This window comes from Polistes fuscatus, unplaced genomic scaffold (assembly GCF_010416935.1).
Source record: "Polistes fuscatus isolate 324 unplaced genomic scaffold, CU_Pfus_HIC Scaffold15, whole genome shotgun sequence".
Taxonomy (NCBI): Eukaryota; Metazoa; Arthropoda; class Insecta; order Hymenoptera; family Vespidae; genus Polistes; species Polistes fuscatus.
The window spans coordinates 4,579,835-4,596,798 of NW_025113053.1; the positions used below are offsets into that span (position 1 = coordinate 4,579,835).

Below are 16,964 nucleotides of genomic sequence, written 5' to 3' on the forward strand. Positions count from 1 at the left end.
ATATCGTAACATAAAATATATTTTATCTATAACACTAATGTCGATCAACATAGTTGAATCAGGAATGATTTCATCGTACAAAAACGAATGATGGATTCCGTGAAATTACGAAAAAACGTGAAGTATAGTAAACAAAAAATAATATAAAAAAAGACATACACAAACAAGCAAAAGTAAAAGATTATCGTCTAATTGCACGAACTAAAAAAACTTTCCTACAATTGTCGGGTAAAAAAAAAAAACCCAAAAAGATAAAAACTTAACAATTCATTGGTTTTCGGTCAAGGTCATTTGTTCGTTTTTATCTTTTGTCTCGTTCTTTGTAAATCGGTTTTTAAACATCATTTTACGATCAAATACCTTTCGTTGAAATTTAACATGATAATAACGTTCGTGTGTGCTTCTCGAATACGAGTCCTGACTTTTAAATCGAACCTCTAATCAAAGTATTTATATATACTAAGTTGACTTTCATTCGTAAGATCATAAATATTTAAATATCATATTTGAATATAAATGGCACACAACCATACGAAATATATAATAACTAATAATAGTAATAATAATATACTATAGATAAATAATATGTATAAATGATACGTTATGAACTTGAAATAAAAACTAGAAACGAAATTAAACGATGTATAAACGATGAATAAAACGATGTAAAATAATAAATCTCATTGTAATTTGATAATAATTTTCTATCAAATGTTAGTACAAACAAGAATCTAATAATCTCGTAATAATTCATCATAAAATAAACAAGATATCAATTATTACGAGAACATATCGTTAAATAATATCGTTAAATTTAATTGTTTGCAAATAATAATGCTTGTTACTTCTATCAACATTGATAAATATTTGTAAATGGTGTCATAGGTCGTTAATTTATCCCCGTATTATCTTACGCTAATCAGTAAAAGAAACGCATGAACGACCATCGTGCAATTTCTTGATAATTATGGTGCAATTAATTACTAATACGGAATAAGTGTATATACATAAATAAATATGTATCCTATATACATGCATATGTACATAAATGTACTACACATCTACTACTACTATTACACATGTATGTAAATAATTGTGTACACCTGTACGTATAAAAATATATTTATATATTCAAATATATTATCACAAATATATACCACTATATTATATAAATTACTACTTTATAATATAACTATATTTATATAATACTATCATATATACATATTAGAATAATATCGTTAATGATAATTTCGTATTTGGTATCTACGATTATTGGTGTTAGCTTTTTATCTCGAAGTTATATGGATTTCTTAAGAGACTTTGACGCTTGCACGAGATTCATTCAAAGATGATATCTCGTTTTCTTGTAAAACGTAGGAGAAGCGTTGACGACTAAGACGTATCATTCACATTTTTATTACCTATATGAAGTAGTAGATAATATCTTACGTAGTAGTATTAATAAGAATAATTGTTCTCGTACAATTAAATAAGTAATAAGGACAACAGAAGCAGTAGAAGTAATAATAGATTAGATGATAATACATTTTCAATAATTATAAGTATCTGAAGTAACATTTAAATGTTACGTAATAATTTTACTTATCGTCAACGTTTACTTTTATCGTTAATGTGTTCGTTAAGTGTTTTTTTGAGTTAGAAAATTTTGAAAAAATATATCCATAAATAATCAAATATTGTTGAAATTATTTGTTTTTGTAATGCGCATTTTTAAATGCGCATTTTTAAATGCGCATACATTTTTTAATATCCATAAACTATAGTTTTTTGTTTGTTTTTGTAAAAATTTAAGTTAAATTATTTAATACCCGATGCAAGGTTTATTATAATAACAGAAATTAGTTATTGACATTGATAAATTTTGTTTTTTTATACTTCCTTAAAAACCGATGATTGATCATTATGACTTATTATAATTGGCACTTTTTACGAACGGAAAATTATCACCCGAATGACGTAAATTTCGCGTTTGCGAAAAATAAAGGAAGAATTTTGCGCAGTAATTTTTATTTTTTGGTTTCTATTTAACGAAGGTTAAAGTTCACGTTGTTTGAATCGAAATAAAAATCCGATACTTCCTTGTCGTAACTAAATAAAATAAATAAAAAACAAAAAACAAAAGAAAACACGAAACGATGATCGATAAATTTTCAAATTTGATAATGATTGCAACGTTATACTTATATCATACTTATCAAAAATCTAATCTCAATTTCCTTCCTGTTATTAATAATCACACTCATTTCTACTAACTAATGATCGTCAAAACGACTTCGTTGTAATGTAAACCTTGAAACAAAAAAGATAAAAAGAAAAAACAAAAAATGAGAATAACAAATTCGTTTATAATTTTTTCTATAATATTATGGTGAACCAAAAGTTCGTGGGTTTGATTACGTTGTCTCAAATAGTGCAATTTTTCTTTGAAATCAATAAAATTATTATACATTATATGCAAGTGAAATGTTAATAATTAAAAAACACGCGAAATTTTGATTCACCCTAATAAATACGACAAATAAATTCAATAATACCGAAGGATTATCAAAATGTCGATCGAACACAAATTCAAAATGAAATTTTTGCAAAATTATAATTGCACTATTTCTATAATACAAATACGATAAATAAATCCACAACCGAAGGATTATCAATCAAAATAATAATTGCACATTATATTTTCCAAAGGAGAACAAAAAAAAAAAAAAAGAATTAAATAAATAAAGTATTTTTCGTCGCGGGAATAAAAAAAAAAGATTCGATGTTAATCCTACAATTGAAAAGATTCTGGATAGAGGGTTTAAATAATAGTTAACAATATAATCGTGTGGCGTCACCGAAAGCAAGCCAACATTTTGCCGGAGTAGTTGGGGTCGCTGCTGTGAATGTATAAAAGCTGGTTAACTTAAATGGGAGGATACAGTTCTATCTCAGTGTGAGCGAAGCAAAGTTGATATCACCGATGAGCGAACAGAATTATACGTGAGGAAATACGAACAAGAACAAGAATAATAATAAAAAGAAGAAGAAGAAGAAGAAGAACGTCGAGAACGTATTTCCACTTCTACGTACTGAATTTTCTTGTTCCCCTTCCCCCCCTTTCCCGCTATACCACCTATACCACCTATACCACCTGTATTGAAACGATTACTGAAACTAGAAGAAGAGAAGAAGAAGAAGAAGAAGAAGAAGAAAAAAGGGAAAATACGATTAAGGAAAAAAGGAAGAAGTGAAATAAAACGAAGAAGAAGATAACAGGTTTCACCCTGAGTCACTCACTGTTCATCGATTCGTTAAGATGTCTTTCACAATGCGAAACCATTGATGAGAAAAGGAAAAAGAGGAATAGTAGGAAAAGGAAAAGAACGAACACAGTTTTAAGGAAAAAAAGAAAGGAATATATAAAATTTCCGAGTGAAAGAGAGTTATCAAGAAAAGTTTGATTTATAATAGATATATATGTATAGAAACAGTCTCGAGTTCACTGGTATTTTTATCTCCTAATATAAAAGTATAGGTATTTCCTGTATATATATATATATATGAGAAATTCTTTTGGTTGGTTGAAGGAGGGCACGACTAGGAGATTGTTGAAACGTGTGAAAGGACGACGACGACGCTACGACGACGACGCTACGACGACGACGTTGTATCCGTGAATAAGACAAAAAGAAAAACAAAAACAACCAAGGAAAAATAACTACGGGTGATATAGTTATTATTTATAATAAGTGAAAGAATTACATATGCGTATGATGTAATTCGAATTCTCGTGCAACTAAAAGAATTTGTTATCGCTAGTTGTTCCGAGATACGAAGAAAAAAACAAACAAAAAGGAAAAGGGAGAATAAGGAAATAGAAAAATACCCAAGACGGTTCTGGAAAGAAAGTACAAATTCTCTTTAGATCTACACATCGTGGTGAGTACGATCTTAGAAATAATTTTATTTTCTTATGTAATTAATAACTATTAACATATGGTACCGCGTGTGTCTCATTAGAAATGTTTAACGTTTTATCTCGTATTATTTTCTCCGGTACGCTTCGTTAACATTTGATTGGAACTTTCGACATTTTTCTCGCAAGTTATACCGTTCTACGAATTTATTATCAGATTGACAGTATCAATTAATCACATTTGCGTTGTTCATACCGATATGTAATTTTCGTTGTTATTGGAATTCTACAGCAAATGTAGCAATTATAATTTATATATGCAACCGGTTTAGAAGAGTTTCTATTAAATTTAGAAAAACTGTAAGATATTTTCAGTGTATCTATGATCTATATGCACACACACACACACACACACACACACACACATTACAAATATTTAAATTGTATAATTTTTTCAAGTACTTATCCCTTTTTATTATTAGCTTACGTTTGCTAGACATTTCATTATATGCATTTACATGTTTCCGAATCGTTTACCTGATTCAATTAAATCAAACGTTTCACGTATACATATATATATTTCTTCAAAGATTTCTCCTGTTTGAATTGCTTAACTTTAAGAATCATTTGTGAAACTTGAACAAAAACAAATACACAATAGTGTGTAATCATTTGTCCCACTTTCTAATACGTCCTCGTAAGAAATTCAATAAGAAAATTCAATAGTGGAAAATAACAATGACAAAATTTTATTCCTATTAAACGTATTTTACCTGGCCAATTCAAAAATTTTCAATTATCTTATTTTTCAAAAAGTTTATTTTTTAAACGACACCATATTGTCAGTTTAATATCCGTTTCCTTGATTTCGTTGATTATTGATTGTTATCGTTGCAATAAATAATTTCTCTCATTTCCCTGTTAATTTTTAAACAATTAAAAAATAGAAATTAAAAAGAAATTTACGTTTAATATATATTAACTGGCGAATGAAATTTGTTGGTTATCACACACAACGCAGTAATAGTGTCTTGCATAATCGTGCAAGTGCACTCTCATATAATGCACAGTTTTATTTTAATCACAATACTGTATACGTTGATATAATATATTTCTCGTTTGATCTATTACCATAATGTTTCTAAAAAAACTCTTTTTTGTAAAAATTCCAAAAAAATATATAACGAATAAAATAGAAGTTGCTGTATTAAATGTTAATAAAAAAAACATTATAATATTGAAGAAGACTTTCCCGTTAGAAAAAAGAATACAAATTGTTAAATATTTAATTTTATATATATATATATACATATATAACAGATAGTACTACATATATATGTATTACCTGTTTTGAAATTTAAAATGAAACGACACGAAATATAATTGACGCATGATTATACCAAAGAACAATGTACCGGACACCCATTACCAGGTACGGCGCCATGTAAAAGCCATAAATCGATGTAATGGGTACCGGTACCAGTAATCAACGGTATTGGATTTTGTATTTCTTTTTTCTTTTTTCCTTTTTCGTAATACAATTGGAAATTATATTTATTGTTCTATCGACATCTTTACGTTTTCTTAACCGATATTGATGATATACGATAATTAATTACGATGCTAGAAAAAAAGAGGTTTTCTTCTTTTTTTTTTCTTTTTCTTTTTTTACAGTAAAAAGAAAATCAGTAAATACAGTAAAAATAAAACTCGCTGATGTTTATTTATATCCTCGTGAGAATAGATGATGATGATTATTATTATTATTATTATTGAATAAAAGAAAAATAAGAAGAATAAAAAGATGAAATATTTAAGAGAAATTAAAAGTCTAGACGTAAGTGTTTGCTTTGCATGCTTATCTAACTCCTCACGTCGAAAAGAATTTACGTATTTTTTTCTTTTTTTTTTTAAAAGATTTAAGAATACACTCATGTCGGATAATAATTTTTCTCCTCTTTTTCGTTTCGCGTTATTAAACAAAATTTCAATTACAAATTATTCTCAACGACGAGACGTTGTTGTTGCGGGTACCGCAATGTCGATGTAAATTCTTTTTGTTTCGTTTTTCGTTTTATTTCTTCGATAATTTGCTCTGATTTTTTTTAGATGGGTACCCTGCAACAACAATCAATTTTAAAAGGCCGCCAAGTGAACGGGAACGGAGAAGTGGAATTACTTCATAAATTGTTTAGCGAGACAGCAATTAGACATGCCGATGACATTGCTATCATTTACGAAGGTGAAAAATGAGATCAGTGAAATAATTATTATTTATTTTTTTTCATAAGAGAGAAAAATTAGATTTTTTGTTTTTTGTTTTTTTTTTTATTTCAATTAAAATGAATATTTAATATTTGTTTTTTTTTTTCCGTTGTTCAAATTTTTCTCAGATACCAATGGTGAGATAACAGAGATGACATATAAAAAATTAGACAAATTAACCAACAAATTAGCGAGAACTTTGAGAAAATACGATGGGAATGCTGAAATAACTGGTCAACACTTGGTAGCAGTTTCCATGAGACCAACCGAAAAATTGCCAACTATTTTATTATCTATATTGAAAGCTGGCATGGTTTATTTACCATTGGATCCTGAATTCCCATCAGCTAGGTTGAAACACATTTTACAGGAAGCCGAACCTACGGTGGTTATGATTGAGAACGATGGTAAGCAAAATTTTCAAAAATCTTATACGTATTTTCAACGAACAAATCAAATCGATTAGAAAAAAAAAAAAAAACGGGATATATTTTTCTGTTTATTTCACAAATTTCACAACAGAGTTTTTTTTTTATTTTATTTTATTTATCATTCCTAGTAATTATATATGTAAGTACTTGGTCACAAATAATATCCCGCTTTTTGAATATGATGCAATTCGATTGAACGACTGAACGACTGAACGAGCGAAACGAACTAATGAATGAAAATAAAATAAAATAAAATAAAATAAAATAAAATACGTTAATAAATCGAATGGGAATAGAAACCTTGGAAGATTTGGAAAAAATCTTGTAACACAGCCGAAGGCTGTTTTAATGAGCTATTAGATTTACCGAGTAGCTACTTCCTGTATTATTTATTCAAGATAACCTTGAACGTTAGAAGAATAAACAAGCGAATGTTTTATTCTTCCCTGATCTCCCACCAAGTCCCCCCCTCCTATTTGTTTCTTTTTTTTTCTAATTAATCTCGGTGTCTCATTTTTTCGTTTAATTTGTATATGTTGTATATATATAAACCCACGATTGTATAATAATTTATTATCACCGTAAAGATTAGTGTCGTTCTCGTTCGAATTATTGAAAATATTGAAAAAAAAAAAAAACAAATGAAAAATAATAAGAGACAAATAAAGAAAACGAATTGATCATGGAGGCAAGTTTATGGTTTAAAATTTACATTTGAATAATATAGTAATAAAACTATTTTCCAAGTTGCTATTTTTACGATTACGTGTATTACATGTGATTAATTGAATTGCCCTAACTCGTAGTTTCAGTTTTTCCATATTAAACTTTTATTTTTCTACGGTCGGTAAAGTGTTACTTCTTGCAAATACTCTCGTAATTTTTGTAAAAAATAATAATTATTGAATTTTAAATGTCATGTCATATCTATGTCTAATAATAAAAGGGGAAAAAATTCATATTAATTTGCATAGATAAATCGTAAATAACGTGTATTACGAGGCCCGTTCAAATTGCAGATTAGTTTGATATTACCACTTGTAAATGATGAATGTATTGGATAATATATTTTTATATTCGTTTATTTAAGTAAACATGATTTGTCTCGAAAAAAATGGAATATGTAACAGGATTATTACGACATATATCTCTCTCTTTCTTTTCTTTTTCTTTTCTTCTTAGTTTATAATCGCGTATACTTAAAGATTCATAAATTATTACGTTTCGTACGTTGACAAATATTATTATACTATACAAATAAATAATAATAGTAATAGAAACGTTAAAATTGATAACATAAATATGAAGATTAATTATTTTAGCTAACAATTCGTTGTATGCCGGTACCGTAACGAAAACTTATGAACAATTATTGGATGAGGCACAGTTTGAATGTGACGATGATTTGGAATACGATGATAATCCTAAACAATTGGCTATCGTACTTTACACTTCCGGTAGCACAGGAATTCCAAAAGGTAACAACAACAATAACAACAATAAGAAAATATCATTTCCTTTTTAACACGTTGAGCGTCATATGAATTCTTAAGGAAATTCCCCCCGTAAGGCCACGCGTGTTACTTTAACGTTTAAAAAACAATTAAGTGTCAGTCACCGGTGACTGACGCGGCACTCAACGTGTAAATATATTTCTCTTATTAAAAACAAATAAACAAAATAAATCAAATAAAAATCATATGAAAAATTAGGTGTGTTGATACGTCATTCGGCGATTTTGAATCGATTGAACTGGCAATGGAGAGAATTACCATATTTGACGGACGAGAATCGTTGTATATTTAAAACAGCGTTAACTTTCGTCGACAGTGTGCCCGAAATTTGGGGTCCATTGTTAAAGGGACGTACTTTGGTCGTGGTACCTAAAGAAGTTACCAAAAATCCAGAAAAATTCGTACGAACGTTGGAGAAATACGAGGTGAGAAATTTTATATTCGTTTTTATATTCATTGCCAGAGATATAAAAGATAAAGGGGGAGGGGGGGTGGGCAGAGAACGAAGGTAAATGATAATTTGCATATGCAAAATAATAGCGTAGGACAAAAAAATTACACACAAAAAAAAAAAAGAAAAAAAAAGAAAAAAGATACAATGAAAGTAAATCCTACGATGTAAACAAGTTAAGGTAAACTATATAATATAATATTTGCATATGAAATCATTCGTATGCATTTCATCATCCATTTTTTCAGATCAAACGATTGGTATTGGTACCATCCCTTCTACGATCCATGGTGATGTATCTCAAACTTCAGGTAAGAATGATCGATTAATTATTGATTTTCAAATTATTAATTATTAATTTTAAAACGCGCATGTTTTGAAGGAAATACAAAAAAAGAATTTGTAAGAAGGAGAAAAATATCTCAAGATACAGATATATAGATAAATAAATAAAACACGAGTATACGTATCGATTAATTAAAACTAATAATTATTTGATGTAATAAGGTATGTCTCTCAATTGCACCTTATTTAAGATAATTATTAGTCATAAAATAGATAAATTCGCGAACTATATTTTTAAATTTGTTAGCTCAATTTAATTAGCTAGCTTTAATTTGCGCGCTTTTATATAATGTGAGATACGTTCATGTTGCAAACAATTGGTTTTATTTCTACATACTTTGCACAATAGCAACAGACAGAAAGAGAGAGAAAGAGAGAGAGAGAAAATGTATTTATCTTGTATAATAAATTAAAATTAATCAGCTTCTTTTTGCATAATTTTGATAGAATAAAATTAAAATTTATTGACACTCGTTAAGCCACTTTATAAGAGAAAATTTTTGGAATCTTACGAATCTGTTAGATTTATTCTTAATGTTTATATAGAATAAACAAAACGTGCTACCTTCTTTGAAACTTTGGATTTGTTCCGGTGAGACATTATCGATTTCCCAAGCAACCGAGTTTTTTGTTGCCTTACATGGTGATAATAGAATGTTAGCGAATTTTTATGGTAGCACTGAAATCATGGGGGACGTTACTTACCATATAATGGAAAGTTGCAATGATCTACAATTGTTGGAAAAGGTACCGATCGGTAAGTAAAGAAGGCCCTTGAAACGTTTCATTTATTCTAAACTTTGTAAAACGTTTCCGCTTACTTTTTGCATCTTTTTTTGTTTATTTTCTTTTTACTACATTGTTATAACTAATAATAATAATAACGATATATTTAATCCGCTATAAATAAAATTCGATGTGCATAAATTTTGTTTAATTTTCCCTTTTAGGCAAACCTTTGGACAATTGTATCGTTTATTTGGTTAACGAGGACATGCGTTTAGTTTCTCAAGGAGAAATTGGCGAACTGTTGGTAGCTGGCAAAAATTTAGCAGCTGGTTATTTACGTGATCGAGAATCCCATAGGTTTTTGGATAATCCCTATGCAATAGATCCAGGTTCGTTTTCATCTTATTTTCTAATATTTTCTTTCACTCTTTCTTTTTATTTTTTATTTTTCGTATAAAATACATCTAAAAGTTTCTCTCAGGTAATGTTAACACAAACAATTATTTTTCTTTATTATCGGGTACAAACGAATTTAAACGGGTACAATACTCGCGTTTAAATCATACTACAACGAAAGGGTTACAAAATATCGTTAAAAAAGAATAGATAATTGCTGAACAGAGTCTTGAAAAATTGTTTACCCTCTTTTTACTACTATTTTTTATATCTCTTTCTCGATGTGTTTCAATTCTCATTATAATTATCTTTTCTATTATCATTTCAATATGTGTATCAAAAATATTTGTTTTTTCTTTTTATTTTATTTCTTGTTGCAATATTCATAGATTGTCAGTTATATTAATCGTGTATAAAATTAACAGTCAATGAGAAGCAATCATGTATGACATGGTATATGACCACTTATATATATATAATTATCACTTCTTTTTTCTTCTAATAAAAATAAATCAATTGCTGCTATACGCAAATGTAACTTGTTGATGTTGGATAAAAATAATTGTTAGATCAGATTTGCTTCGATTTTATAGATATATATATATAGTAAATACTAATAGGTAATTAATTTAAACTTTTATTATTTTTCTTTTTTAAAATTTAAATTAGCTTACGTTAATTTATTCCATTACTCTGTTTTTGTATTTTATAATATACGTGTACACTCGAGTGAGTATTTAGCACAATATTGCGGTAATTTATACTTTATTGAAGTGAACTACGAAAATGTCAGCACTCGAAGAAAAAGAAAAACGAAAGGGAAATAAACTGAGAACGTATGAATTTTTATATATATGTCATTTAAATATACTTTTTGATATTTTAAAACCCGCGATACTGGCAACATTGCATTAAAAGAGGCCATTTGATATTGATTAAAATCTGAATCTACCTTTCAAAACTCAAATATGCTCAATTAATATTACTATTCTAACGTGAATTAATAATTACACCTTATTTCTACAAATAAGTGTGTCACGGCTGAATGTTATACCAATGAATGTTATACTAATGAATATTATACCAATGAATGTTATACCAAGGTTTATATCAATTAGTATACATTAATACGCATTAAATAATGATAAACGAAAAAAGATGGGAAGAAAATTTTGGTAGAAACGAAATTCGTTTATATTTTTTCTTTGTTTCTTTTTTTTCTAACAATAAGCTATAATTTTAGATTTATTTTCAACAAGGTATAACGTAACTGAGCTAATAAGTATCTTTTTAGTATTGTTCTTGAAAAGGATAGGAGAAAAAGAGAAAAAAAAAAAGGAAAAATTTTCCATACACATTTATGGTTACGAATGCAACGAATTGATCGGTCGGTTGTTCCAGATAATTAAATCGTTTGGTACGAACTAACAAAAATGAAGAAAATTAAACTGGTTGTATACATACCATAATCGATTAAAAATAAAAATAAAAATAAAAATAAAAATAAAAATAAAAATAAAAATAAAAATAAAAAAAAATTAACATATATATTAAAAACAGTTCGACATTCTCTCGTGCTCCATTTCTTTCTTGTATTTTTTTTTGTTTTTTCAAAAATAAAATATTGTTTTACTTTTTTTTTACTTTTTATTTTACATTTTTTTTTTTTTTAACAGAGTACTCGAGATTATTTCGTACCGGTGATTATGCAAGAATCGTTAAAGGAACTATGGTTTACGAGGGACGTGTCGATTCGCAAGTCAAAATTCGAGGACATCGAGTTGATCTATCCGAGGTAGAAAAAATCGTTTCGAAATTATCGGAGATCGATAAGAGTGTCGTACTTTGTTACAAACCAGGCGACATATCACAGGTGAGGATTGGAAAACTTAGTAATAGTATGTACAATATATCTTTAATTAATATTCGATACGTTTCAAAAACCTCAATTACATTATTACGATTGAATTTTATTGAAAACTCAAAAAAAGAAGAAAAGAAAAACAATTCAACCGATCAAATATATATTTGTAATTGACGTTTATGCTAAACATTTATCGTTATTATATATGAGATGTATTTATCATTTTGTTTTATTCTTCGATAGTATTAATAGTTTCCATTTACACTCTCTCCCCTCCCTCCACCGATAACTTTGGTCCATTGTGGAAAAAAGAAAATTTTTATTTAAAATAAGTTTCATTAGGGTAAACCAAAAGTTCGTGCGTTTATTGCCGTTGTTTCAGATAAGTGCCAATTTTTTTATTAAATTAATAAAAAATTACTTTATATGCGCGAGTGAAATATTGATAAATAAAGCAAACGCACGAATTTTTCGTTTCATCTTAACAATATCAAGGCACCGAATTAATTTCTACGCCTAACTGTTTATCCGTATAAATTTTTCGATTAGTTTTTATCGATAATGATTTGTCGTCTGATTGAAAAAAGAAAAGAAAGGAATTCCGATCGGTATGTCTCCAATAAAAAGAAAGAAAAAAAAATCGATAAAATCTAATCGACATATTTATAATAATAATAATAATAATAATAATAATAAATAAAAGTCAACATTTTTTACTTTTTTTCTTATACTTTTGTCATGTAATATTTTTAATGTATCTTTACGAAAATAGGAATTGTTGGCGTTTATAACGGTAAAGGATGATACGAAGATTTCTAGTAGAGAGATCGAAGTTACATTGCAAAAGAGAATGCCACTTTATATGCAACCGCAAGTTATAATCGTTAATCACATACCGCTTTTAACGAACGGTAAAACCGATCGACAGACGCTGCTAAAGCAATATGAATCATCTATGCTCGTTAATGGTAATTAACGTATTTTTATCTTGTTTTTTTCTGTTTCGTTATTTTTTTTTTAATCGTATACATTTATCTCTATATCTATATATCTATATATCTATATATATAAATCCAGACATGCGATTTCATAAGAATTTCAAGAAAATTCTTGATTTACACGTAACTTTGCTTGATAATAATTATCTCGTTTGATCTTTAATAGTTAGATAAAGATTTTCTACAATTGCTGGTAAATGACTTTTTAACAACCCAACGACGATTATTAGGCGTCGCGCGCGCGCGTGTGTATGTCTGTGTGTTTTTTCCTTTTTTACTTCGAGTATAACACATAACGATGATTATTGCTTTCGATCTTTTATCAAACAATGTGTTTGTCTCTGTAGGAAACAACGAAATCGCTAATTGCGATTATACAGGTGTATCGGAAGAGGATCTTGCTAAAGCTAAAGTATTGTTTCCCACGATTGCAACTGTGATTGGTGCTAGCAGTCGTGGTACGGTTAATTTAAAAGGAAACTTTTACGAACTAGGTGGCAATTCATTGAATTCTATATACACCGTTACGAAATTAAGGGATCAAGGTTATTACATAGGTATTACGGAATTTATTACGGCTAAAACAATGGGTGATGTATTAAGACTGATGAAACGCAACGTTAACGACGACAATTTGAAAGAGAATATTGATGAGGAACAACGATATTGCGAAATGTTGAACGATTCTCACAAAGAAGATGCGATAAAGTGAGTATTTTTGAAGTTATTTCAATTTTATATATATATATATACATATATGCGGAATATTTTTATTAAAAAGACATATAACGTTCCTAAGTGCGTGTTGTAGTAATTATACAATTTATTTTATAGTATATACTAATCGGTATAATTAAAAGTGAGATTAAAAAAACACGGGAATTAGATATTTCGCATATATTACGTAAACCGATAATAGCATTTTCTAATCATTTTTTAAACGATCAAATTGTGTTGTAACGTTTCATAATATTACAGGATTATTACAGAAAGTTTTTATTCGAAAGCCGATTTAGAACAATGGTTGATAGATGACATTAAAAGAGAAGATTATCAATTGTTAATGGAAAAGTTGTGGGAAGCGTTTATTGAAAAAGATTTAAGTTTCGTCGTGAAATCATTGAAAAACAATCAAATGATCGCCGTTGGTTTGAACTTTGATCTACGGGACGAACCGGAAATAGAATGTGATTCGAAATTGTCGGTAGTATTCGAATTTCTGGAGTATATGGAAAAGCCAATTAAGGAGAAAAAATTGCCTAAAGGCAAGGGACAAATTTTACATAATGTCATGATGGCGACTCATACCGATTTGACACCTGCGGAAAATGTTATTGTCATGGGAGAAATGGAAGAATATTGTTTAAGAATTGCCAGGAAAAAGGAATATGCTGGTATCTTCACGACAAATACGAGCCCCTTAACGCAGGTAAAATTGTATTATACTTGATCAGGAACTAAATTATTGCAGAAATCTGACTTTCCGACGTATCCAAATCTATTATTACAATTTTTAAAATTCGCGGTTTTTTATCTTACTATTTTTTTTCCTCTAAATTTTACAATATGTTTCATTTGAACATTAATATTTGTACATTTGGAAAAAAGGCTGCGAAAATTTTTTAAATTGTTCTCATATATGATAAAATAATTTAATAAAAAAATTTTGGTATTTTAGCAACTTGCTATAGACGTGTATGCATATGAAACAATGTTAACGTACCGAGTGAACGAGTATGTAGCATCGGATGATTCAAAGCCATTCAGTAAGGCCCCGGACTCTCAAGTGGCAATTTGCTCATTGAAAATGATTGACTAACTGAAAAAGAAAAAGAAAAAGAAAAAAAAAACAAGAAAAATTGTTACAATTTATCACCGTGTAAATAGCTTAGCTACTGCCCCCTTCCCCTTCTAAGGTGTAAGAATACAGTATTCTTTGATAGTATATAATAGTATATATAGTTATGTTGTAATAGAATTTTAGGTAATTATATTTAATTTGTTATGAATAAACATGTGTGTGTGCGCCTTCAGAAATGCATTAATATATATAAATTTAAAAAAGTAGTCATTTAAGGCGTTCAAATGGAAAAAAATCTCCAAAATTTGTTGTTAAATCCAACGATGATCACCTGTAACAAGAAGAAAACTATATTAATCATACAATCAAATGATACAATAGCCTGACATATAAGTGGTCCAATTCGCAGATGCACTTTTCAATTGAATCCTTTCTTTATATTTTATCAAATCTCTAATTACCGTTGCAATAAAATTAAATTTAAATGCGTGATTTTACATTTATATAAAGTAAATAAAAATATAAAGAAACAGGAAAAATAAGAATGCTAAGTTACTAAAAAAAATAATATCTATTAATTATTACGAAATACTTTTAAACTGCATTATAAAAAAAAAGAAAAAAATTGCAAATTTAATAATATACGATCAAAGTGAAATATTTGAAAGATAATATTTAAAATTGTAATATTTCTGACTCTAACTAAACACATATGCATCTTTTGGACGATATGGCACACAGATTTGATGTGCCAAGGAGATGGAATGGTCCATCATCTCCAATTACAACTACAAATTAATGACGAGCAAAATGTAATATAATAAAATATAAAATATGACTAGAAAGCTATTCTCGAAAAGTTCTAACTTGCTGTTGAACCTTTGAAAATAACTCAATAGTTATGTAGTTGCCCTCTTCAGCCACAATTAAGTGGGGGCCTCTTCGGCCTTAGCCTCTTCTTTCTTCATCCCTGAAAACTGCATTGGACATTTTCAACGTGCAAGAAAGATAAGATATCTCATATCTTTTTTTGCAAATTAACTTTTATTTCGTTATGATTTTAATATGGAATTATGAAAAAAATTAATTTATAATGTTAATTATATTCAAGCTCGTATAACCATGGATGAACTTAGAGTTCATTGCATAATATTACACGAGCACAATTAATCAAATGTCCAAGCAGATAATTTCCCTCGATGACCTAATAACACGTCGCACTTTTAATATCAAATAACAAAATTCAATTGAAATTTAATAATGCAACAAATGTAATGCATTTTCTTGCAATATTTTCATTTCATTCATTTGTTATATTGAACTATATCAAATATTTTTCATTACAAGAGAAAATCGCTATTGTGCGAAGTGCTAATCTCATAATACTTAAAACTAAGTATCAAATTCATCAAAGGCTTTGCCAATTTGATTCGACTCTATCTCGTTCGAGATAGAATCGAAAAAGAAATGAATCTTCCAATGGTTGCAAATACCTCTATAAATTATGATACATACTCAGGATTACAGAAGAGTCACAAAATAAATTAACAAAACAAGCATAATAGAATGAGATGATAAAATTTTGCAACAATTCTGTATAAACCAGGAGGCGGAATTTCCACTCCGGAGTGAAAGTAAGCCTAGTGCCTTTCCTGGGTCCTACCTACTTAAAATTAAAGTTTTCACATTCGCTCAAAGAAGTATGCTACCTGTCTGCCAATTACTCGTATTTAAAAAGAGCAAATACACATACGTACCCATCCACTCACTCCACGATTCTCTCACATACCACCAGGGTGCAAAAGCCTAAACTAGAGAGCATGCCCCGGGGCACCTCCGACACCCTAGTTCAACCACGTTTTCTAAACTTATATGCTAAAGGGTATACGTACTGATTGCTGTAATCGTCTGTCAAGGCTAGTGATTATTGCATAAAAAACTACAGCAAAAATACAAGTATACACTAGTATATATGCATACTAGTAATATACTAGTACATCAAAGTTTCCACAAATAAATGCGGTAACTCTACTATGCAAAACGATTGTTAAAAAAAAAAAAGTTCGTATCGTACACGTAACTCTACAAGTTATTTTTATTCAATAACATTAAAAAATAATAAGCGCGGTATTACGTGTCGCGAAACGATGTACAATGCACACACCTAAACGCACACACAGGTGCAACGTACACCGTGCAATCACTAGCACAATGACAGCCGCCAATAGGGGGAAAAACTTAAAACTAAACC

The 16,964-nt window shown here is 28.7% G+C and overlaps 1 protein-coding gene across 3 annotated transcripts; it reads left to right on the top strand.

The window, feature by feature from the left end:
* The first annotated feature begins 2,887 nt into the window (after positions 1–2,887).
* LOC122514749 (tyrocidine synthase 3) lies at positions 2,888–14,751 on the top strand. 3 transcript variants are annotated; one of them, XM_043631778.1, is made up of 15 exons: positions 2,888–3,508; positions 3,591–3,727; positions 3,823–3,942; positions 6,029–6,161; positions 6,313–6,591; positions 7,938–8,093; positions 8,328–8,554; positions 8,829–8,891; positions 9,472–9,682; positions 9,876–10,043; positions 11,727–11,923; positions 12,687–12,882; positions 13,260–13,620; positions 13,891–14,341; positions 14,591–14,751. In XM_043631778.1, the coding sequence occupies exons 4-15, from the start codon at positions 6,029–6,031 to the stop codon at positions 14,729–14,731; spliced, it is 2,583 nt and encodes an 860-aa protein (XP_043487713.1). In that variant the 5' UTR covers positions 2,888–3,508; positions 3,591–3,727; positions 3,823–3,942; the 3' UTR covers positions 14,732–14,751. The 3 variants fall into 3 exon arrangements, with proteins under 3 accessions (XP_043487713.1, XP_043487712.1, XP_043487711.1); XM_043631777.1 differs by lacking the exon at positions 2,888–3,508 and having other exon boundaries at positions 3,545–3,942; XM_043631776.1 differs by lacking the exons at positions 2,888–3,508; positions 3,591–3,727; positions 3,823–3,942 and adding an exon at positions 5,706–5,756.
* Positions 14,752–16,964: the final 2,213 nt, after the last annotated feature.

What these genes read in the sequence shown, in the direction of transcription:
- LOC122514749 (XM_043631776.1), top strand. Translation starts at nt 5,724, where the DNA reads ATGAAATATTTAAGAGAAATTAAAAGTCTAGAC. An exon ending in CATTGCTATCATTTACGAAG is followed by an intron (nt 6,162 to 6,312) that starts GTGAAAAATGAG and finishes AATTTTTCTCAG; the next exon opens with ATACCAATGGTGAGATAACA. An exon ending in TGATGTATCTCAAACTTCAG is followed by an intron (nt 8,892 to 9,471) that starts GTAAGAATGATC and finishes ATGTTTATATAG; the next exon opens with AATAAACAAAACGTGCTACC.